This window comes from Anabrus simplex, chromosome 1 (genome assembly GCF_040414725.1).
Source record: "Anabrus simplex isolate iqAnaSimp1 chromosome 1, ASM4041472v1, whole genome shotgun sequence".
Lineage (NCBI taxonomy): Eukaryota > Metazoa > Arthropoda > Insecta > Orthoptera > Tettigoniidae > Anabrus > Anabrus simplex.
Genome location: NC_090265.1, coordinates 422,099,256 through 422,124,063, shown reverse-complemented (window position 1 = coordinate 422,124,063; position 24,808 = coordinate 422,099,256). Strand labels below are relative to the sequence as shown.

Here is a 24,808-nt window from a genome sequence, read left to right as displayed (position 1 = left end):
CAAACTAACGAATCTGAAAATTGTCAAAAGGTTAGGAGAGCTGAAAGAAGTTGTGATTACTCATGTCAAATCAATTTTTATATTTAATTATTGGTTTTATGTGTTAGGCATACAGAATGAGCTGCAGATGTGAGACTTTGTCAGAGGGTAGACAATATATAAATAACAAAATCTAGACCAGAACTTCAGAACTACAGATTCCTTAGTTTGTCAGTTTCGCTAGTTTGCCAGAGCAGGGACGATTTGACAAAAGAGGCCGTCTTGCTTTTACAATTGGCTTAACGTCGCACCGACACAGATAGGTCTTATGGCGACGATGGGGTAGGAAAGGCCCAGGAGTGGGAAGGAAGCGGCAGTAGCCTTATTTAAGGACCATCCCCAGCAGCATTTGCCTGGTGTGAAAATGGGAAACAACGGAAAACCATTTTCAGGGCTGCCGACGTGGGGCTCGAACCCACTATCTCCCGGATGCAAGCTCGAGGCCGTCTTGATGCTACGAACTAATTCAAACAACACGTCATCACTGAGCACCACAGTAACAATTTCTTTATTCACTCTTACCCTGAATACACGAGATCAGTCAACTGTATGTGGATCATGAAATATTCTCACGAAGGATGTGTACCAAGCACTTGAATGGACTACGGCACTCACCTGAAATAAAAGAGCATTTATGTTAGAACTTCCGGTTACATTTTAATAATCACATGCATAATGGGCATGAGAAACATAGGTAGTCAATGAGCGCAAGATTTCTTCCAGAACACTGCTTTGGAAATACATCCTTGATTAATTCAAGTATATTTGTTCTGTAAAACACCCTGTAGGCCCTGCACATTCAGAAAACACAGGTTCAGTAAGACAGCTTTTAACCATTCAGTAACAGATCTTCAGAACAACGCCCTTCAACCATTCAGGAACATTTAAGTAAAACACTCAGCAAATATTCCGGAAACAACGGTTCAATTAAACACCATTGAACTCCTCAGGAAACATTGCTTCTGTAATACATATAAATATTCGAGAAACATAGTTTTATTCGTTCCAAATGCACTGAAAATTGGATTCGTCGCATTCGAATTGCATTTGTAATTTTGGAAATGTGCTTGTATATTTCACTATTAGGTTCAGGTTAATGAGTTCCGTTTATGATTCATGGTCCTAAGATTTTTCTCATGACTTTTCGTTCTTTAATTTCTAATTGTTCCTTTAATCCCTTTTGTTGTAGGTGGAGTGTTTACGCAGCGTAGAGTGCTTCTGGTTTAACTACTGTATTGTAATGTATCGTACTGTTCCATCAAATACATTGTTTACTGTAAACGGTTCTTATTAGTTTTAAAGCAGTTTCCATCTCTTGAATTCTTTAAGTTATGGATTTCCTTTCATTACAATTTTCTGTAATCCATTCACCTAGTTATTTGAATTCAACACCATTGAGATTCGTTAGTGCCAATGATAAGTTCTTGTGGTGATAATTAATTGCAATCCACATTGAAGCAGTCTGAGACTGCAGAGCCTTTTCTCATAAATGTAAGATGTTTCCAGAAAACACTCCAATAATCTGTACAGTCTGTACATTTCTATACGATGGTATTGTATTGACAATGTTTAGGTGGTAGTAAGTCATGAACTCATGATAATATGCCTTTGGGCTTTTGCCAGTCAGAAAACAAGGTGAAATTCTTTACGTTTCACAGAGAACTTTGCTCCACGTCTTCAGAAGAAAATCTCGCCTGTTCACAAGCAAGATGGTGGTGGTGATTATTGTTTTAAGAGGAAGTACAACTAGGCAACCATCCTCTACGTAACACTAATCAGAGGGGAAAAATAGAAGGGATCCGACACTTCGAAAAATGAAGATATCGGTCAAAGAAAGACAAGGGCCACGAAGGGGGTGAAAATGAAAGACTCCCTAGCCCTCGCAAACCTAATAGCGTCGGGGTCGGAAAAGAACAAGAGTTGACCAAGAGAGGTCGGATAGGATAGGTGAAAGTGAGGAGCCTGGCACAAGTGGAAGCAATGCCAGGACTCAGCTAAGGGCCCCGTGGTCGCCAACCCACTCTACAAAGTTCAGAGCCCCTGGGGCCTCTTTTAGTCGCCTCTTACGACAGGCAGAGGATACCGTGGGTGTTATTCTACCGCCCCCACCCATAGGGGGATCACAAGCAAGACTTCTCTAATAATGAAGTTTTGAATTTAAGAATGTTTTACAATTGGTCTGTGCTGTAGTAAGTTGCTCTGCTGCACACTCTTCTTTCCATCTTCAGCTCTATTCTATTCTTCTATCCTGTTAGTCCTTCGTTGCATTTCATTTTATTTTATTTTTTCATTTCATTTTATTTTAATTTGCGTCTTCTACCGCATTCGTCCCTGATTCGTCTGATGACCTTGATGTTTACTTCACACGCACATACGATGGATCAAGAAGCATCTTAAATGGAGCTCGGAAGCCTAGCTCACAGTGAGCCATCTAGTGACGAACGAAAGTACCACTTACTATAGACCAACGGTAATGCCTTTTCAGTCCGGCTCCATGGCTAAATGGTTAGCGTGCTGGCTTTTGGTCACGGGGGTCCCGGGTTCGATTCCCGGTAGGGTCGGGAATTTTAACTATAATTGGTTAATTCTCGCTGGCACGGGGGCTGGGTGTATGTTTCGTCTTCATCATCATTTCATCTTCATCATGACGCGCAGGTCGCCTATGCATGTCAAATCAAAAAGACCTGCATCTGGCGAGCCGAACTTGTCATCGGACACTCCCGGCACTAAAAGCCATACGCCATTTCATGTCAATGCCTTCTTAAATTCAAACCTTTATTATTATTATTATTATTATTATTATTATTATTAATAATAATAATAATTATTATTATTAATTAATTATGTTATTTGCTTTACGTCCCACTAACTAATTTTACGGTTTTCGGAGACGCCGAGGTGCCGGAATTATGTTCCGCAGGAGTTCTTTTACGTGCCAGTAAATGTACTGACACGAGGCTGACGTATTTGAGCACCTTCAAATATCACCGGACTGAGCTAGGATCGAACCTGCCAAGTTGGGGTCAGAAGGCCAGAGCCTCAAACCTTTATTATTAGACAAGCCTTGCTCGTGAACAAACGGCATTTTCTTCTGAAGACGTGGAGCAAAGTTCCCTGTGAAATGTGAAGAATTACATCTTGTTTTCTGACACGACAAAGACCCAACAGCTTATTATCATGCCTACAATTACGGGCCGTGAAAGCATCAATTTAAACAGCAATAAGGCAATCTACCGCTCAATACAACGTAAATGTAAGTGGTAGTGCTGACGCACTGGAAATATTTGCGTGTGAATTTGTATACAATTTGTTCTGTTGCTACACTTGTTACGGGATGGTTTAGGTTGTATTTCGTAAATTTTTGGAGAATTATTGAGTTACATTACATTACGCTATACGTACGGGATTTTTCAAGTATTTCTCGTAAATGTCGTAGAAATTTCAATTCGCTTGTTTTTAATTATAATGTGACACACTACGTATGTAATATTTCATAGTCATGTATTTTTGTTTTACTGTACTTCTCTTCTTTACTCTTATGTATTTATCATGAAATTACTTGTTTCGATATAATTTATTGTAATACTTTGTCTTCTAGTAACAATTTATTGTATTTAAAAAATCATTTCTCGTTTAAGTTAATTTCTTTGGCATAACAGTGTAAGCAGGCGCTGCCACCGGAAAATCTCCGAATTGCAATTATTTACTACTACTACTACTACTACTACTACTACTACTTCTACTTATAATAATAATAATAATAATAATAATAATAATAATAATAATAATAATAATAATAATAATAATAATAATAATAATAATAATAATAATAATAATAATTTGGTTGTACAGAATAAGTATTCCCTTGTTACGAAATTTTACAAAGAAATAAGCTAATACATTTAATCCTTATTAATTGAGTCAAAAAGACAACGATTTCATGAGTTTCTGAAATGAGAGTTTCCAAGTCAAAAATCTCACTTGTATAAAATGGAACCCATATCATGGCCACCTTGATGGCATTTTTTTTTTTTTTTTTTTTTTTGCTAGTTGCTTAACGTCACACCGACACAGATATGTCTTATGGCGACGATGGGATAGGAAAGGCCTAGGAAGTGGAAGGAAGCGGCCGTGGCCTTAATTAAGGTACAGCCCCGGCATTTGCCTGGTGTGAAAATGGGAAACCACGGAAAACCATCTTCAGGGCTGCCGACAGTGGGGCTCGAACCTGCTATCTCCCGATTACTGGATACTGGCCGCACTTAAGCGACTGCAGATATCGAGCTCGGTGATGGCATTTTTAATAGGATTTTTTTGTGAAGAACTTTGCCTTGCGTGAACATACTTGCTTTGATTTAAGACCCTAGGGGAAGGAGGAACAACATTATGGTGTAAACTTTCAAATGTAGAGGAAAAATATCTCCAACCCTCTTAGAAAAGGCTGTCAGACCCATAAGAAATGAGTCACATACACACCTGGTCCACTTGCCGGCGCAGCCGTGTCCGCATTACAGCCAGCCAATGAAATTAAACGGCGCTCGCATTAGCCAACGAGTTTACAATAATTACCGCTTATTGAGTTGGATGTTAATTTGCTTCCCAGAATTTCCCACGGGAAGTGTACACAAAATATTACAATCAAAATTACATAGTGTTCATCCTGCAGGTAGTGTAGCGCACAGGGATTGGTGTGCCGTGCGTGTAGATTCCATTGTAATACGAATACCGCAGCGGAGGAGGGGTACCACAGGGGCTCGGACTATCTGCTTTAGGCCTGCCCGGTACGAGATTCCTGACTAAAGGGATCTCCATTGTCTTCAGAACACGACAGTGATAAGTGAACAGGATTTTCAACTCCCATTCCTCATTCTCCTCTCTCTTGGCAGAAGGTCCCCGGTTTGATTCTTGACGAGTTCAACAATTCTAATTCTGGACTAGAGTTTAGAAATGGATTCACTCAGTTCCGTAAGGGATAATGCCGATCTAATGATCTGAGAGCCAAGTAACATGGTTGAGGAGGTCGTCACGCTGATCGAGTAGCAACCAAATATCTGCAGGTTGCAGAGGCTACACGGGGGCGGGGGAATATTCACTCGCATAAAGATAAGGTACATTTTCAAACGCAAAAAGCTGGCTGAAAATCTTCGAATACAAGCAGACCGTAAAGAGGGAGTAAATTATTTCGTATTAATATAAATACAAAGAGAACTCCAGAATCCATCTAGAGTTGATCTGGAGCTCAAGTTGTATTTATTTTCACTATTTAGCAAGTAACTACAAAATTAAACAAGTAATGGTTATAAAAGTACAAAAATATAAAACAAACCGAATACAAAGGTAAACTATTATTTTATAGCCTATACAGAAAACAAACCTTGCAGCCTGCAAGTGAGTTATCGACAGTCCCGCAGAACATTTCTGTAATCCTGAAAATGGGACACATTAATTTCAGAAACAGAGCCGTTTTAAGAAAAACTATCGTATAGAGCCAAGTTTCAAAAATTGTCACTTTCTGAAGTTGTCCGAATGAAAGCACAGTGGGTATTTTCAAGAGATTCCACAGTAGGTACGGCACTAGTAATCTGCCAGCACTTTCGTGTATTGGTCATGATAGCGGGAGCTGGTTAACGGACCTGTCAGGAAAACAGAGTTTATCAGGTTCGAAACCCATTGTATAAAACAGGAACATTCTCGTAAGAACCCGTTCTGTGTACCTCACGTTTCTTCTAACAGTCCTTGTGAGCTACAACTAGTGAATCATTGCTGCGCCTCGAAATACCGTTATGTGACAATGCTGAGGGGAGAAATACTGTCCCGCAGCACATATATCACTTAGAACGATTTTTTTTTTCTAGGGGCTTTACGTCGCACCGACACAGATAGGTCTTATGGCGACGAGAGAACGAAAATTCCTTGATATAGTTCATATAGTACTGAACCTTAGACGACAGAACCTTTCTGGTCAGAGTTCTAAGCTGAAATATTATCACATAGCGGTTTTTCTAGGTGCAGCGACGGTATGTCACACGTGGATGTCATACTTTCACTGCTTCTCCTAGAGAAGGATGGACAAGCTCGTGTTATATTCTACTAACCAGACGAGTCGGGGTATTTGATGGGATAGAGGAGGGAGACAATGACAAGATCGAAATACCTAGTCTAGCACAGCTATATTTTTCTCTAACCTCTCCATAATTCCCAACGCACTGTGTTCAAGTAGCCCTTACAGGCAGATTTCTTCGCCTGCTATATTACACTACTGGAATGTCTTACCAAGTTGAAAACGCTTGGTCCCTAATGTATATTCTCCCTGCCACAACTCAGTAGCGATGATTAGTCGGGGCGAGGGGACTGGGGGGGGGGGGAACGCTGCTCCACTTTGTGGGTAAAAAATATTCCATTTTAGCCAACTGTCATTTTTTAAGTTTCAAGAGACTGAAGGACGTAGGAGTTATTAAAAATCGTCTGAAACTAGAAATGATAAAAAGCAATTTATACAATCCCTATTGTTTTTTTCAGGTAATTCCTTTCTTTTATTTAATTATTATGAAACGTACTTAGCGAAAATATGCACACACAGAAAAGTGTCGTTCGTTGCAGCTAAGCGATCCATACAGCGCAGCAGCGAGTACATGTGCTGCGACGAAGGGTAGCAGGGATATACTTTTTGACAATTCACCCACTTGCTGCGCGCATTCGTCAGTCTGACAGTCTCACTCTGTAATGTGTCTGTGCAGTCTAGCTAGCACCTGTTACTTCGTTAGTGTGTAGCCAAATAGGCCTACTAACTGACATTTTAACTGTATAATCACCCCGAACTTCTATTTAATTCTAATACATGTATAATTAATGCCCCTTTGGAGAAAGTTTTATTGTATAGTACTATTATTACCGCACTAAATTCGGTAGACTCAACCTTTACGTCGCTGTAGAAATTTGCTCAGAGAGCAATAAAAAGAACTTACCATTTTGTAACTTTTTTCCATTTTTATGCGTCTTCCCCCCCCCCCCCCCGCCCCCACTGCTTTTAGCCCTTAAACCCGGGTAGTTTTTGTTGTCTATACATTTTTGTCGTCGTCCCCCCCCCCCCCCACTTCTAACTTCCAATCGCCGCTACTGGCCCACAACAGTTCTAAGAAGACTTACAAGCTTCGCTCTCAGTGCACGTTCGCCTTACGTAACTTTATTAGGTTCGATCACGAGGCGGTAGGGAACTTTCAGCACAGAAATGTAGCTTTATTTTTTGCGTTTAAACTCTTTGGAGCAGTGTCGCAAAATGTCGGCTGTCAGCTTCATCAGAATAACACAGTTACGTCATGTTGATTTTGTGGTTTGTGGAATTTCTGCTAGTATAGTCATAAGGATGTCTCTTGCCGTCCTGTTTAAGATTAATAATTAGTACATTTAGATGTGTTAGTGTTTAAGCTGTTCAGATTAAATTACTGATTCTTTCTGTCAGGTCATACACAGGAATGTTATGGAAGTTAAAAGGTTCTGTTATGGAATTGAGAGTCATAAAATAGAAGACTAATGTTATGTGCAGGATGACCCGGCGACACATTACGCAAAAGAGTGCACGATAACCTCATTTTACAGTCCAACTGTAGTGACACACGTCTTGTGACGGACAGAATAATTCAAAACAACCCCACAGGAGATAACACGATTGGCCTCTGAATATAACAAGGAAGCATTCCAATGGTCAGGTCGTTGCTCTCTGGTGATAAAATGTACTTTGTAACAAGTTATATGACGACATCCCTTCCTTGATAACTCGCAAAGCTGAATAACGGCATGAAGTCATCTTGATAACAAAAGGGTTTCTCGCTTTACGTGGTGTTCGTTTTCAGGAGAACGCCGTTGACGTTAGAGAGAGCCATTTGATCTCCTTCTGTAAGAGTGTGCTACGTGACAACAGGATCGTCTGCATTCCCCAAGTACATCAGGGCAGTATACGGAATGACTCCCTGTTCAACAAAGTGCAATCAGTGAATGTAGAATTCAGTACACAGGCGAGAGAAAGGAGAAAATGAGAGAAAAAGAAAAAAGAAGATGATAAAATAAAAAACGAAGAAAGGAAGATACAAAAACTAATATTCCAGTGTTCAGTCTGCAAGCTTCTTTAAAAATAACTATACAATTCCTTATCCCTACCTAACATTGTGGCTGCTTCTCCTTCACTTACCTTGGTGAGTTAAACACAAAGAGAATGTGGCAAATAACACGATGGTAAGAATCTAGTCATCTAAAATATTACAATATAACATTGGTAAATCTAATGATTCCATCACATAAAGACCAACACATCAAAATGCATATTGATATGGGTTTCACTCATTTTCTTACACAGATGTTTTACGAGTTTGGCTTTAATTTTCAGGAAAAATATGCAAAATTCGACTAATCTTCTTTCAACCCCACACTAAGAGAGACATTCAATTCATTAACGGTAATTCGACTGTTTATGGAGACATCGGGTGAACAAGGATAGAATTATTAGATATTCTCAATACTTTTTCTCAGAAATATTTCGGTAAGTCACTGCTAGAATCCACACATTCATACATTTCCTTCTGCGTTAACATACCATTACATTCTTTACCCACATCAGTGGTGTATTCAGTCGTTTTCCTGCGCTTTGCTAGACAACGGGTTCGGTTCATGGCATTTCGGGATCCGTAAGTACGATAATTCTGGTCACTAGTTTCCAACGACATTACATAATTCTCTATGGACAAAAAGTTCTCAGATCCCGGCATCTCTTAAAATTTCCATCAATTGGAGGGACGTTAAAATAAATATTACGTATTGTCCAATCCACTCAAAAGACCGGACAGTCCGTACTCGTCTGCCAGCTATTCTGTTCACGCCTGCTTCATTCCATATGCAGATCCGTTAATCAACTTGCAGATGAAATACCTAATCTGAATGCATGCATCTGCATTTCGCAAAACATGCTCACACACCGAAGCTGCAGTAATAATGACCACTACTGCCAAATAATGCCATCTTTCTCGTACAGCTGCAGATAAGAATCGGTACTGTATGTGTTCTTTGCCCGACATTCCAGCTCTTGAGCAGCTCGAGGAGTGCAAAAATTGTACTGATCTGCCCTACAACATAACATGAACAAAAATATTAAATATAAATCTTTGGACAAAACATATGGGTGTCTGAATGTAGAGAGACGTTTTGGTTTTAATATCACCACAAACAATATAAAGTATTCCAAATGAACCATTTTAAACACTTTGTCGTGTTTCTGATGGCCATATAAATATCGAAGGAGTGCAAAAGCTAGCTCATCTACTCATTTGATATACTGTAAGTTGGACAAGAGCGGCTCAAATGATGACCAAGGTTCAGTTAATGAGTGCGTCATCATTATCAATACTTATTATAAAATCTAGCAAATGTATCCGTGCTTCGCTACGGTATTCTACATTGTATACGAATTTCTCCATAAATTACTGTAAAGGCAATAAAATCTAGCAAATGTGCCCGTGCTTCGCTACGGTATTCTACATTGTATACGAATTTCTCCATAAATTACTGTAAAGGCAACGAGTAAGATTATGTTAACCTGCATGTCTCTTAGCGCTATCCGAGAAACAAAACAGGGAGGACGCCATACGTTGTTTCCGAAGTAAGGCAGGCACTGGGGAAATTTTGAGGATAATGGCAGGCCACATTTCCTACTGCCAAACACAATCGAATCCGGGAGTTTGTAATATAATGGCAAGCTCACTTGGCAACTACCATTCACAATAGAGATGGAGAGACTTGATTATAATCGAGATATGTAGCGCTATCTAATTATCAACGATTGACATACGACAATAAGTCATAGGACCAAAGTTGTAGATCTCTCCCAATTGAACGGCGATTGTGCGATCTGTTTTGTAATACAACTTACCTTTAGCCACCAATTACCCCGAAACGAAGGTCTACACCGACATTAAAACTGCATCCATATTTCGATATTTTCCGGGGCCAAAAGTTATACATTTGAACAGCTTGGAAATTGTTCTCAAAGAAAAGAGTGTCCAGGTTTCGGTATTAGCACTCGCATACATATGGAGTAATTAAGAAAGAAAGTAATACAGTTTAGTTGAAATTAATACAAAATAGGATTATAATAAAGGACAGCCGGATAGGGCATATGTGTTAATACCAAGTTGATGTATTGGAAAATAAAATGTCCCTCGATAAATTGTGATGGTATGAGTAACAGAGGAGAAATTTAGGTGTAGGGATTCTTAGGTAAACAGGCAAGCCTAAAGAGGCAAAGCAGAGGCAAGAAATTAAAGCGGAAAACAGAAGTAGAATAGAAATATAGTAAAAATTAGAGCACATGCCAGAAAACGCCTTACGGTGTGAAATAATGGGCTACACTCCGCGGTACTCTTCTAATATTAACAGCGCCCCTTAGTGCTATTTGAGGACGATTGTAACCTCCAACGTTATTCCGCCAATATCTCGCAGAACGGCGGATTGACATCTCTCTTGCTTTCTACCCAAGAACAACTACGAGTTTACAGGAATGATGATGAAAATGACAATACGTTACTTCGCTGCTGGCAAAATCAGACACGTTGCCATGGTAACCTGTAGGTTGGTTGTCCGTCTCTCTCTCACTCAATGCAGAGCATGAGACCCGCAGGAAATAGTAACTTTCCCCGTCGTTTGAAGAGTAAGCGAAATTATGTACATAACAAAAGTTGTTCATAACGAAGGAAAGTTGATTATAACGAAGGGACGTTTCACATATTATAATCTACGGTGTTTACAGAAAATCAATAGTATAAGAAAAAACTGAAGAAAACTGTTCTGGGTTTCGTATACACCCCCCCCCCCTCGGTCTATTCAGAGATGTTTAAATCATAGGCATATCAAAACCTTCCCGAGATGAGCATACTCTAAATATGAAGTTTGGTCTAGATCTACCAAGCCATTTCGGCGTGATGGTGGAACAAACAGACACGAAAAAGATAAACCATTGATATGATCTTGAGTTGGCGTAAAACGGATAAATATCTGAAATATTGGCAAAAAAACGAAATTACAGACAGCGGACCCCCTATAACTTTGTTTATATAGGCTATGACATCTCAATATTTATGCGGGGTCAGAATCTTTGACTTACTGCGTCAGAGTTATTCAAAGTTTCGCCGAAAATGAGTCCCCACCTCACATCAACTTTTCGCTGTTATATTGTATGAATAACAGCTGATTTCGTGCTAAAAGACCAATTTCGATAATGTGGCCTAACACAGCTCAACTGTCTGATCTCCTGGAGGCGTGGCTGTATATACAAAAGGAAGTGCATATGTACGAAGTGGACTGCAGCTTGTTTTAATACATGGCAAGAAGCTATCCGAAAATCCACACATAGATAACTACTTCTCCCTAAATATACATAACTCTTGGTTCCTCTGGAGGAAAGATAAGATCTCTTAACAACATAATTATATCCTATATGGAAAGTAGCGTGGTCTTTAAACATGATCATGGGACGATCCGTCCGTCCGCCCGTCCATCTTCATTACAGACTGTTATTCCTTTCAGGATTCAGTCCTCAAGCCTCTGTGAACTAATAATATATTTGCAACTCTCTGAGGACTCGTTTAGTTCCTGCACCTCATAATATTAACTGTCCGACTCGTTGGCTGAACGGTCAGCGTACTGTTTTGTCTCCCTGTACTTCTCTTAACCTCCATAGCTGAGTCCATTATTGCTATAGGTAATATATCCCGCATTCTCCTCAGACAACTCTACCACCGCAGTCGATCTAGACGTACAGCCTCATGCATTCATCGAGTTCATTTCTAACAGCCTTTATCTCGTCACCCTATCATAGTTACCGCCTGTTTCTGCCAGCAATCGCCGTCACTATTTTCATGTCCGTTGCATCTAAGTTACGAATAAGATATCCTGAGCCCGTCCAGCGTTCACTCTTGTACAGCAATGTCGGTCTGGAAATACGCAAAGTAATGATAGATTCGCCCGCGAGTTTTAAAGGTATTGGGATACACGCATACTAGAATATACTCCATAATAAAATAGCAGGTTATTAGGCTGATTTCATGTTCGTGGAAAGAGTTTATGATGGCAAGTCTACTGTATATCTATATACAGACAGCAAAGAAATGGAGGAGGAGGGGATAATGATGTACCAGCGAACAGATTTCTGTTTAACGTCGATTTTATCCTGTATCATTGTTCTTAACACAATATGATGAGGCAACTATGACAAGTACCTGCTCTTTGTCGTTTAATCTTATGTGCTCCTGCTCCCGCAGATCACCGCTCGCAGAAGTCATGTAACATACAATATGTAACACAAACATATCAGTAAGCTATAGGAGCCTGGCCAACGGCCGTAGCCGTGTTGAAACACCGGATCCCGTGAGATCTCCAAAGTTAAACAACATTGGGCGTGGTCAAGATTTGGATGGGTTGCCTCGCGCTGTTGGTGGGGGTAAGGGAATGGAGGAGCGGAAAGGCCACCCTACCTCACGTAAACTCCGGCTCAGGCACACCTCTGCGGAGGTTCGGACCTGCCTTCGGGCAGAATATACCCTTATAGGAGATTGAAGAACAAGGACAATGTAGGCGGTAACATAGTCTTCCGACTTGGCAATGTCAGTGCATTCGAGGCCTAAGCTTTCAACTTAATTTTATGACTTTTACTCTCTCCCATCCCCATACACTCACGCATTCTTCGAGTGAATAATATTTCCACGTCATTTATACTTCCCGTGTAGTAATTGCTATATTCCACGTTACGAGAATTCTACCGAGTGATCTACTGCTAAGTCGTCGATTAAACACGAATGTACCATCAGAGATCATTTACATGCCGAAATTATCCTACAAGTATGCCAAAAATATTATTCCCTTAAAAATCCAGCTACATCTACCGGTTTTTAATCCGCGATCTTGAAATATGGACGCCGACACTCGACTACTCACAGGACTGGTTGACGGTAATATACAGCAAATGATATGGTAATTAGCAATTGTATAATTAATTTCTAAAAGATATCAAATTCATTTTTTCGAAATATCATTACAAAAATATACGAGCTGATTGTCAAGGACTGTTGTAACTTATTCCCCAAGGCATTAATGTAACTACCTCAGTATCACAGTCAAAATATAGTAACATGTTAACAGAGCATCTTAGAAGTGCTCTATACAACAGTATTTGTCACACACGTACAAAGAGGTTGTCCGACTCGTTGGCTGAATGGTCAGCGTACTAGCCTTCGGTTAAGAGGGTACCGGGTTCGCTTCCCGACCGAATCTAGGATTTTAATCGCTTCTGATTCATTCTTCTGGCTCGGGAACTGGGTGTTTGTGTCCGTCCCAATATCTCCTCTTCATATTCACACAACACACCACACTACCAACCACCACAGAAACACGCAAAAGTGATTACATCCCTCCATATAGGGTTGGCGTCAGGAAGGGCATCCGGCCGCAAAACAGGTCAAAATCCACATGTGCGACGCGGTTCGCACCCGCGACCCCACAGGTGTGGGAAAAGCGGTAGGAAAAGAAGACACGTACAGAGAGGGAGCGAACTGAAGAACTGTTCCATTTGGCGAGGACACTGATCATGTTCAGTAGGAATCCAATTTCAAAGAATGAAGTTAATGTACCTCATAGTGCTCGGTGTGTGTGTGTATTTTACGGCGAACACGGCACAAATTTAAATGCTCTCTGAAAATTATTGTTAATAATAATAATAATAATAATAATAATAATAATAATAACGTTCCATTAACTACTTTTGTGTCCAGATATAATTCTGGCGAGACAGTGTTTACGGTGCATTATTTCTTGTGGCATGGACTAGAACAAATGTCTTGCTTCCATCAACTTGTCTCATACTTGGCTTTGACTATATGAAAGTCACGTACTGAGACGAGTACGGCGGAAAACAAAAGGAACATCACATTTGTACCACGAGCTCTTCGGCAGCCAGTCCCCATTATGAATGGTGTGAAAGTGTTGCTCATAGTGTTGGTGGGTGTGTCAATTTCAGTGTACTTGGAAAACTTGTATAGAACAGCACCGGCTGTCACATTGAAGAAAGCAACGGGCAACTACCTCTTTCATCATCTCACTACAACAACACCTCTATGACTGATCAGGATCTAACCAGCTTTCGGGCTGATGACTCTATATACAACAAAACAACTACTATACTGTTATAGTTTTCGGAAATGCGAGGTGCTAGAATTTCCTGCCGCAGGAGTTGTCTTACATTCTTAAAAATCTAAAGACACGAGGCTAGCGTGTTTGTGCACCTTCAAACACCACTGGACTGAGCCGAGATCGAATCCGCAACTTGCAGTTGGAAGGTCAACGCTCTTCCATCTCATCCACCTAGCCAGGCTCTGAAAATGTAATGCTGCGCGTAATATACCAAACTGGGGTTAATATGTCAGAGTGTAAAGGAAGAAGCCATATCCTAAGGAAATGATATGAACATATTTTGTCACGGACTGGGACGAGTAGGGCGGGGGAAAAAGAAAACCATCATGCTTGTACCGCGAGCTCTTCGGTACTGTATCATTCTTAGGGTCATTAACGGTAACAGAGGAGCAATAAACGTTCCTCTCAGTTATTTATTTATGAACTTTATCTCTGAACTGGTCATTAGCAGAGCTTAAAAATATCAGTGTTAGTGGGTCTGATATATTGGTACTAATAGTTCAATAACGACCTTCTTATCATTTATGTTCCGAGTGGTGGGGAGAGAATGCCATAAGAACAATACGTGTGAACAAAGGTATGATAAGGATATCGGTGTTGACTGTCTGCTTTTGTGTGGGTTGAAGTGTGATTAATTCGTCGTCATCACTGGGGCGTTAGGTCGACGAATTATAGCGGTAAATCCTCACCTTGTTACTTGCTTAAAAATGGGAAAACAATCAAGTCGATGCGATCTTCTTTATTCCTCTTTAAATACTAAGAGGATCGATAAACTTAACTCAGGCTGAAGTTGTTCGTCTTTGATTGGTCTTAAAATCGATATCAATACAGGCAATGTTACAGTATTATTATTATTATTATTATTATTATTAGAAGAAGAAGAAGAAGAAGAAGAAGAAGAAGAAGAAGAATATAATACTCTCCATCCCCTAGTTCCGGATCGCTTGCAACTGGAGAGAGAGAAATCATTTATTGCAATTCATATTATTCTGATACATGCATGCTTTTCTTATTACATTTGAATTTATCTACTACTACCTGAAACAATACACTTACATCTAATTACTATTTCCACCTAATCTCTAAATTGTCGGTTAAAAAAGCTATTTTTGTCGTAGGCATTAACAGGGTTCTATTGTCTAGGACAACATGTATCTTACTTTTATTATTAATTGACACGAGTGTGTGTTATGAGTCTGAACACATTTCTCCTTAGCTTACAATAGACACCGTGAATTCTCGACCTACAGCTGAGGAAGACAGTTCATCTATTGTAAGCTAAGCAGATTCACATGCAATTTAACACATTAACAGTGACAAAAAGAATGCAACCATGATTCTAAACGTTGACCTTGTTCTTGGTTTCTGTTCATACTTTTAGTTAGTGCTAATCTCTTTTCATTTCCTTTTGTCACATACTTCTTAAAATACAAAAAACTTTGCTATTCGTTCTGGTGTCATCCATTCTTTGTTTAACAATTTAGTAATTGTACAGAATTCTTTCTCTCTTTCTATTTTTGATTTATATTCACCACCAACATATTTAATTCTAAGTGCATCAGGTCCCCTACATACTCTCAATAGATGAGCCTCTTCCATTATTTCTCCACAGAGTGAACAATGATTTTCGTTGTTTCTCTCTCAGCCCCTTATTTTTATATATCCCCACTAGCTGATGTACCCGTGCTTCGCTACGGGATTCTCAGAAATACTGTCTTTGTGGTTTTCCTACCTGAAGTCGTCAGAAGGAATGTAGTAATTAAAAGCAATGTTATATAAAATACTCGATCAAATTAATAAACCGCACATTTTCTCACTTTTAACGAACAGTACAGTACTACGGTGCCGATCTAACAGTCCAAAGTTCCAGTGCTACAATGACCAGACCGCTGACAGCCGTGAACACTTCTCTGCCATTATTCCGTTAAATATGCACACTGCTCATTCCAATCAGTGCCTTAGAGTAGGAATTGTATAGCTCGAATGCTATGATGAACCAGTTTGTTACATATCAGTAGTATCAGCAATTCATCTCACTCACCAGCTACTTCCTGCCAATTTTCAGGCAGGCTGTTATACTCGGTACGACCGGGTGAGTTGGCTGTGCGGTTAGGGGCGCATAGCTGTGAGCTTGGATCCGGGAGGTAGTGGGTTCGAACTCCACTGTCGACAGCCCTGAAGATGGTTTTCCGTGGTCTCCAATTTTCACACCAGGAAAATGCTGGGGCTGAACGTAATTGACGTACGGGCTGCTTCCTTCCCACTCCTAGCCCTTTCGTATCCCATCGTCGCCATGAGTCCTATCTGTGTCGGCGCGACGTAGAGCAAATTTAAAAAACCTCGTTATACACCAGTAATCCCATCTATCGGAGATAAATGGCATCAGAGGCACAAAGCAAATCACAACAAACAATGGTCAATGTAATGTTATTGTTGATCAAAGTTATGAGCTTTCTGTATTGTAGGCCTTCACATTCAGTTTTCTTTCGACTCTGTAATATAAGGCCGTCTTCTAAAATTAATTATAGCGTAGACGGTAGTTCCTTATTCCCCGACTTTATATACCGATTTTCATTAAATTCTGTTAACCCATTTTCTCGTGACGGCGCTGATATGATCTCAGCAACAAAAATCCATATTCATGAATATCTCCGTTATAATAGCCGGTACGGTCAAAATGTATAAGATATAAATGATCGGAAATTTAATACTATGTAAATTTATTTATATAGTAATTGTCAATAAGACCACTAATAACACAAATATTCGAGAATTAAATTTTGGACCTTCCCCTAAACTACCATTTCGCTCAGCGTGAATAAAGTTATTTATGGCCTAGATTGTAGCGACTTATTCCCCGACTTTGCATACGTATTTTAGTTAAGATAGGACCACTAATAACATAGATATTTGCGAATAAAATTTTAGGCCTTCTCCTAAACTACCATTTCACTCAAAGTGAATAAGATTATTTATAGTTTATGTTGTAGCGACTTACTTTAGAACTCTACATACTGGTTTTCATTAAGATAGGACCACTAATAATATAAATATTTGAGAATTAAATTTTAGGCCTTCCCCTAAACTACCATTTCTGTCAACGCAAATAAAATTATTTATGGCCTAGATTGTAGCGACTTATTCCCCAACTTTGCATACCGATTTTCATTAAATTCTCTTTAGCCGTTTTTCAGTGATGCGTGTACATACATACATACATACATACATACAGAAATTACGGAAAAGTAAAAAGTGCATTTCCTTGTTACTGTGGACATGACCGATACAAAAATACCATTCTTTTCAAATTCTGAGCAATGTACAGACAAAACTCTTATTTTATATATATAGATTAGCCTCCACACCACACCTCTTAGTTCTCTATTTGGGAGCCTTTCTTTCCTTACTGACATATTTTGGATATATAAGTAATAATAATAATAACTTCACAAAATTCTCATAATGTTCTTTTAGTCTCACATTCTGCAATAATCTGCTTCTCAACGTCCTTCACTCTGATCGTTACTTTCTTGATGAATCTTTTTACTGTGCATCTCTTTATCCCAGAATCCTCCCATTCTTATTCTGTCTAGCAAGCTTTTCACTTTCGTCAACCAATAATCATCATCTAGATGTTTCATCTCTATTGTCTATTTGAGGACGAGAGACACACACACACACACACACACACACACACACACACACACACACACACACACACACACACACACACACACACACACACACACACACACACACACACACACACACACACAGAGTTCTCGGGCGAGTGGAAATAACCAATTAAGGTTAAAATCCTCGACCCGGCCGGGAATCAAAGGCCAGCACGCTAACCATTTGGCCATAGGGCCGGACACACCCTAACACCCTAGTCGTGCTCAATATGCCATTACCAAGACCACCCATACTTTAGTAGCTTCTATAATGTCACATCCATCATGAGGCAAACTTCAGTGGAAAATTATATTTTGCTCCGGCGTGTGTCAGAGGAGAGTTGCAAAAATAGTGCATTCGCCAAGAAATAGCAACAGGTGATACATTAAGTATGGAGGGAAATGATTGAGGTTATAAGGAGAAAGGATATGCAATTGATCAATAAATGAAGCTTTATTGAAAAACTACTGGTTTAACGTCGCATTAACACACAGAAGATTTTCAGCGACGCAACGATGGGAAAGGGTTAAGATTGGGAAGGAAGAATGCAGTAGTACTAGTTCGTCACCGAGCAACTTGGCCGTGCGGTTAGGGGCACGCAGCTATGAGCGTGCATTCGGGAGATAGTAGGTTCGAACCCCACTGTCGGCAGCCCTAAACATGGTTTTCCGTGTTTTTCCATTTTTACACCAGGGAAATGCTGCGGCTGTGCCTTAATTAAAGGCTATGGCCGCTTCCTCCCCACTTCTAGCCCTTTTCTATACCATCTTCGCCATAAGACCTACCTGTATCGTTGCGACGTAAAGCCAACTGTAAACAAAAAGTAGTTCGAAATAACTTCAGCTCTAAAGTATGATAATTTTACACATCATCAGTAGCCCATACACTATACATATCATATAGGATGAGTCAGCTAAAATGTTTACCTTAGTATAACGAATATCTAGCTATCACAAAAAAGGTGAAGGAACAGCTCATAATCCATATTACTATATTTATTGCGTGCCTTGTCCGCCTGGTTTGTGATTCAATGGAATAGGACGGCTCACAGCTGGCATTCAATTTCCTAGAGAAATACTCATAGGATTTTGAAGATAACCTCGCCCATGAATTGCAATGTCCATAACTCTAATGCTACGTGTAAAAACATATTAATGTTATTGTTTCTTTTTTTACGTCCCACTAACTACTTTTACGATTTTCGGAGACGCTGAGATGGTAAATGTAGTCTCTCAGAAGTTATTTCACGTGCCAGTAAATCTACCGACACGAGGCTGGGGTATTTGAGCACCTCCAAATATCGCCGGACTGAGCGAGGATCGAACCTGCCAAGTTGTGGTCAGAAGGCCAGCGCCTCAACCGTCTGAGCTACTCAGCCCGGCGAATATAAACCAGTTTGGTTCTATTTTAAAATACAATGTTACAACCGTTACCTCCGAAGATTTTTGACAGCCTGAAAAATTATTGTAGATGAATGAGGTAATCCACCTAATCAATGAAATATTTATTTTAATCATGGTACTAGTTTCGGCCTATTGATATTAGGCCATCAGCCATAAAATATTAAAACATAAAGAAAAAATATTAAAAAAAACTAAATATATTAATATAAGATAATCTAACAATTTCTAAAATTAAATCCTTGGAGTAAAATCCAGCTAAAAAAGGTATACCACAAAGCGCAAGATTAGAAATATTAAAACAAACAGCCGTCAGTTAAAAACTTACGAAACTAACTGGCCATACATATAATAAAAATATATAGCATAATTCTTGAAATACTTGAAAACAGTTCTGATTAATATTCAAAATCCACTAAAATAAGTCACTCTCTAGAGGATATAATAACACTTGAAAATTCTTATGAACTGTTTATATACTTCAATAAATATAAATCACTGTCTTGAAGCCCGGCTCATTGGCTAAATGGTTCGCATGCTGGCCTTTGGTCAGAGGAGTCCCGGGTTCGATTCCCGGCAGGATCGGGAATTTTAACCGTCATTGGTTAATTTCGCAAGCTCGGGGGCTGGGTATATGTGTTGTCTTCTTCATCATTTCATCCTCATCACGACGCGCAGGTCGCCTACGGGAGTCAAATCGAAAGATCTGCACCTGGCGAGCCAAACATGTCCTCGGACACTCCCGGCACTAAAAGCCATACGACCGGGCGAGTTGGCCGTGCGCGTAGAGGCGCGCGGCTGTGAGCTTGCATCCGGGAGATAGTAGGTTCGAATCCCACTATCGGCAGCCCTGAAGATGGTTTCCCGTGGTTTACCATTTTTCACTTCATTTACTGTCTTGAAGATCTATAAATAATTTTTTGAACACTTGTATAAAATTAAAAGCAATTGGTGAAAAATTAAGAAAGAATAGATTGATGTTAAATTAGATCTTAAGGTCTCATGGCGACGATGGGATAGGAAAGGGATAGGAGTTTTAAGGAAGCGGCCGTGGCCACTATCTACCTATTTTTGTTATACTGTATGTATGGCCAATTCGTTTTTAAATGTTTTAATATCTTATGACTGATGATGGCCTAATATCAATAGGCCGAATCTAGTATCACGATTAAAATAAATTTAAGTACTAATTTTATATTGTACTGATTAAGTGGATTGCCTCATTTGTCTACGATAATTATATTGTCATCGCATCAATACGGAACATGAAAATTATAAACTCTGATCCTGATAAATTGCAGTAAGTTGGATTATGAGCCCGTTGGTAACATTCCTGAAAGTTAAAATTTATTTTCAGCGTTTTTATCCGTTTACAAGTTTGAACACTTTAGCTCACTCGCCTTTATATATACCCGAGAAACCTCTATTTATTCCAATAAAGTAAATCGAGTTTACATTGCTCACAGATCCTATCAGATCTCACAAACCTGATACTGTACGGTATCAGAAAAGTCTTGTATGTAGACATGTTGAGCAATGGAAGTGCAGTGATAAGGAAACTATGTAATCACATGACATGACGAGCATGAGTCATGTACACTTATCGTCTGGCAAACAGCCGTAAAGACTTTGATATTGACATGAACTTTGTGGTCAGTAAACAAACTCTGTACCTTTGTAGTCGAACATGTTCGAACAAATTCTTTGTTTCTAGTATCCGAATTATCCGCTTCTTCTTCCATTGCTTTTCCCACACCTGTGGGGTCGCGAGTACGAACTGTGTCGCACATGTCGATTTGTATGGCCGGATGCCCTTCCTGACGCCAACCCTGTGTTGGAGGGATGTAATCACTATTGCGTGTTTCTGTGGTGGTTGGTAGTGTAGTGTGTTGTCTGAATTTGAAGAGGAGAGTGTTGGGACAAACACAAACACCCAGTCTACGAGCAGAAAAATTAATCAGAAGTGACTCAAATCCCCGACCAGGCCGGTAATCGAACCCGGGATCCTCTACACTGAAGGCCTCAACGCTGACCATTCAGCTAAGGAGTCTGAGAGTATCTGTACTGTGAGTTAGAAAAAATCGAGTCAATTATCTTATTGTCTGACACAGCTTCGACACAGCCCCTGTCATAAAATTACACGCACATCACTGAAAGAAAACAGAACCTAAGATCGTCGTCATGATGCAACAAAGCACCCACAGATGAGCAGGCAGAACAAATTGACGATCCAACCATCGGAGTTTCGTCCCAACGTATTTATTTATTCACTATTCCATTAGTTCAGTGGCTGCAAGCCAAGCTGAGCGCTGCGATATAGGCCTACTGCATCCATGCTTAACCAGTCAACACACCTCGCACCTTTCCAGAGCCATCACTACCTTGATCGCGATCTACGGCTTCTATGTGCCAAGGTCACACCTGAAATCAGCTGATATCCCGGGATGTATAAGTGACACATCCGGCCACGCTCCATGTTGCTATTAGGGTCCAATTAGCAACTTAGAGGGCTAAGCATCGGTGCTGTGCCCGATGTCGTGTTGTAAGTACCTGTATATGCGCTGTATGTCATGTGCTCTGATATGCCACCGAAGCTGACGAACGTATGCGTATGATACCTCCCACATTGAATTAGAATTTCAATCTGTGTATGTTATCTATGGTCACTGACAGTTCTAACCAAGCGCTACCGATCATAATCATCCAATGCCTGTGGTGGACCATCGTAATGTGCACTTATGTTTTCCAGGAGGTATCCCAAGCCCATACGTGAAAGCCTGAATTTAAGAAGCCTAAATATTCGCACAATGTCGAAAATCGAATGCTTCATATGCTTGGCACCAACTAATATATCCCGTTTAAAACTGGTGTAGCAATGTTGCAACACCGGATCTCGTGAGACCTCCGAAGTCAAACAACACTGGGTGTGGTCACTAGTTGGGTTGGTTGTCCAAGTGATGTTTGCACGAGGAGTGGAAAGTAACTGGTCACCTTATCGCTAGTAAACTCTGATCAGAATGCCTGATGCCCTTGGCTAAGCTAGTGGCAACGACTAGGTAGCCAACGTCGAGGTTTCGATGAGGCACTTGGTTTAAAAATAAGTCACTCTACTGTGAGCAGACTGGTCAGTCTCGAAATACTGACACAGCCGCCCTAATATTCCCAAACCACTCATGGAACGGTGATACAAGTTAACTTATTTATCGCTGACATTCGGTGATGTATTTATACGTTGCTGTTTCAGTCCATAGACTGGTTTTATGCAGCTTTCCATGCCACCCTATCTTTACATTTCTACGTAACTACATCGGCTATAATATATTTGTCATGTTCATGCCATGGCCTACTGCTACGATTCTTACCGCCTACACTTCCCTCAAAAGCTAACTGAACAAGTTCTGAGCGTCTGTCATTCTTCCTCTTCTTCAGGTCGAATTTTGTCAAATCGTTCTCACCAATTCGATTCGGTATCTCTACATTCGTGATTCCATCTATCCATCTCACCTTCAGCATTCTTCTGTAACACCACATTTCAAAAGTTCTATTTTGTTTCTTCCTGGGCTAGTTATTGTCCACATTTCACTTTCATACCATGTCATGTTCTGGACAAAAGTCTTCAAAAACATGTATAATTCCTACATCAACATTCGAAGAAAGCAAATTTCTTCAGAAAGATCTTCCTTGATGTGTTAGTCTGTATTTTATGTCCTCCTTTCTTCTGAGGGTCGATGACCTTATATGTTAGGCCCCTTTAAACAACAAGCATCATCATTATCATCATCATCATCCTCCTTTCTTCTGCCATCGTTGGTTATTCTATTATTCATCTATTTCCTTTAAGACTCCATTTCTTAATATAATATTTCCTGCATCACCTGATTCATTAATTTTGTTCTAGATATATTTATTTTCATCTTGCACTACTTGTACAATACTGTGTCCATACTACTCAGCAATTCATCCAGAACGTCTGCAGACTCAGATATAACCACAGTATCATTGGCAAATCTCCGAGCTTTAATTTCTTTCCTTGGACTGTGATGCCCTTTCAAAATTCGTCTTTGAGTTCCTTAATCGCCTGTTCTATATAAGCACCGATGAAGAAACGGACAAGCTGCAGCCCTCCTTTCTCGATCAATGCTTTTTTTGCACAGCCCTGATTCTTATCACTGCAGACTGATGTTTGCACAGATTGTACATAATTCTCCTTTCTCGGTATCTGATCCGAATCACCTTCAGAATCTCAAACAGCTTGGACCAATCAACATTACCGAATGACTTTTCTAGATTTACGAATGCCATGTACGTGGGCTTGTCCTCCTTAATTCGATCATCTAAGATCAGACGTAAAGTCAGAATTGCTTCACGTGTTCCTACATTTCTTCTGAATCCTAACTGATCTCCCAACTCAGCTTCACCTTGTCTTTCCATTCTTTTGTAAATAATACGTGTTAAAATTTTGGAAGCGTGAGATACTAATGTAGTGGCAGTATACTACCGATATACTGCTCCTCAAAATAATTTCTTCTCTTGATTAAGGTACGGATTTTAATACACTAAACTCATTAGGAGCCTTGGTCTGACAAGATTACTGCTGTCCAGTCACATGACCCGCGGATGCTGGGTTCACGTGGTCAGCGTGACTACATCAACAGCCATATTGCTTGATTTTTTAACCACGTCTATTGCCTCTGATATTAGACAGGATTAAGCCTTTAAAATTTTAATACACGATTCGCATGCCGATCGATCAATAAATTGCAATTAATTTCTTGGATAATGAAGTAACTTAATACAGTATACTCCCAATAAATCACAATACGACATCAACCAGCAGTTCCTGCATATTGTATACTTTTAAGTGCACTCGTAATATCAGACCGTTTCCATGCCAGAGTTTCTGCTTGCTTGTCATCTCCTGCAGCATAGTTATCGAAGTCAAGTTCAAGCCACTTCGTAATACCTTTCTCAATGATTACCATACATGTTTACAAAATATCAACCCTAATTTTTGAAGCCTACATCTTATTTTTAGAACTTGATATGTTCCATTTACAAAAATATTGAAATCGTTTAGAGTAAATTGGAAGTGTTGTGTGTGACCCATCTCCTGTCTGTCACACAAACTTATGCATACCTTGTGGGGTCACGGGCGCGAACTGAATCGCACATGTCGATTTGGCTCTGTTTGACGGCCGGATGCCTTTCCTGACGTCAACCCTATGTGGAGGGATGTAATCACTATTGCGTGTTTCTGTGGTGGTTGGTAGTGTGGTGTACTGTCTGAATATGAAGAGGAGAGTGTTGGGACAAACACAAACATCCAGTCCCCGAGCCAGAAGAATTAATCACATGCGATTAAAGTCCCCGACCCGGCCGGGAATCGAACCCTGGATCCTCTGAACCGAAGGCCTCAACGCTGACCATTCAGCCAAGGAGTCGGACAAAATACCGTAATACACGCCCTA

At 40.0% G+C, this 24,808-nt stretch overlaps 1 protein-coding gene across 1 annotated transcript in view; it reads right to left on the bottom strand.

The window, feature by feature from the left end:
* Window positions 1–535: 535 nt before the first annotated feature.
* LOC136866868 (rho-related GTP-binding protein RhoU-like) overlaps window positions 536–24,808 on the bottom strand; it is a 377,788-nt gene continuing 353,515 nt past the window's right edge. Inside the window, exon 3 of the mRNA XM_067143966.2 lies at window positions 536–654. Coding sequence (XP_067000067.2) covers window positions 577–654 — 78 coding nt within the window. The 3' untranslated portion in view covers window positions 536–576. The remainder of the gene's footprint in view (window positions 655–24,808) is intronic.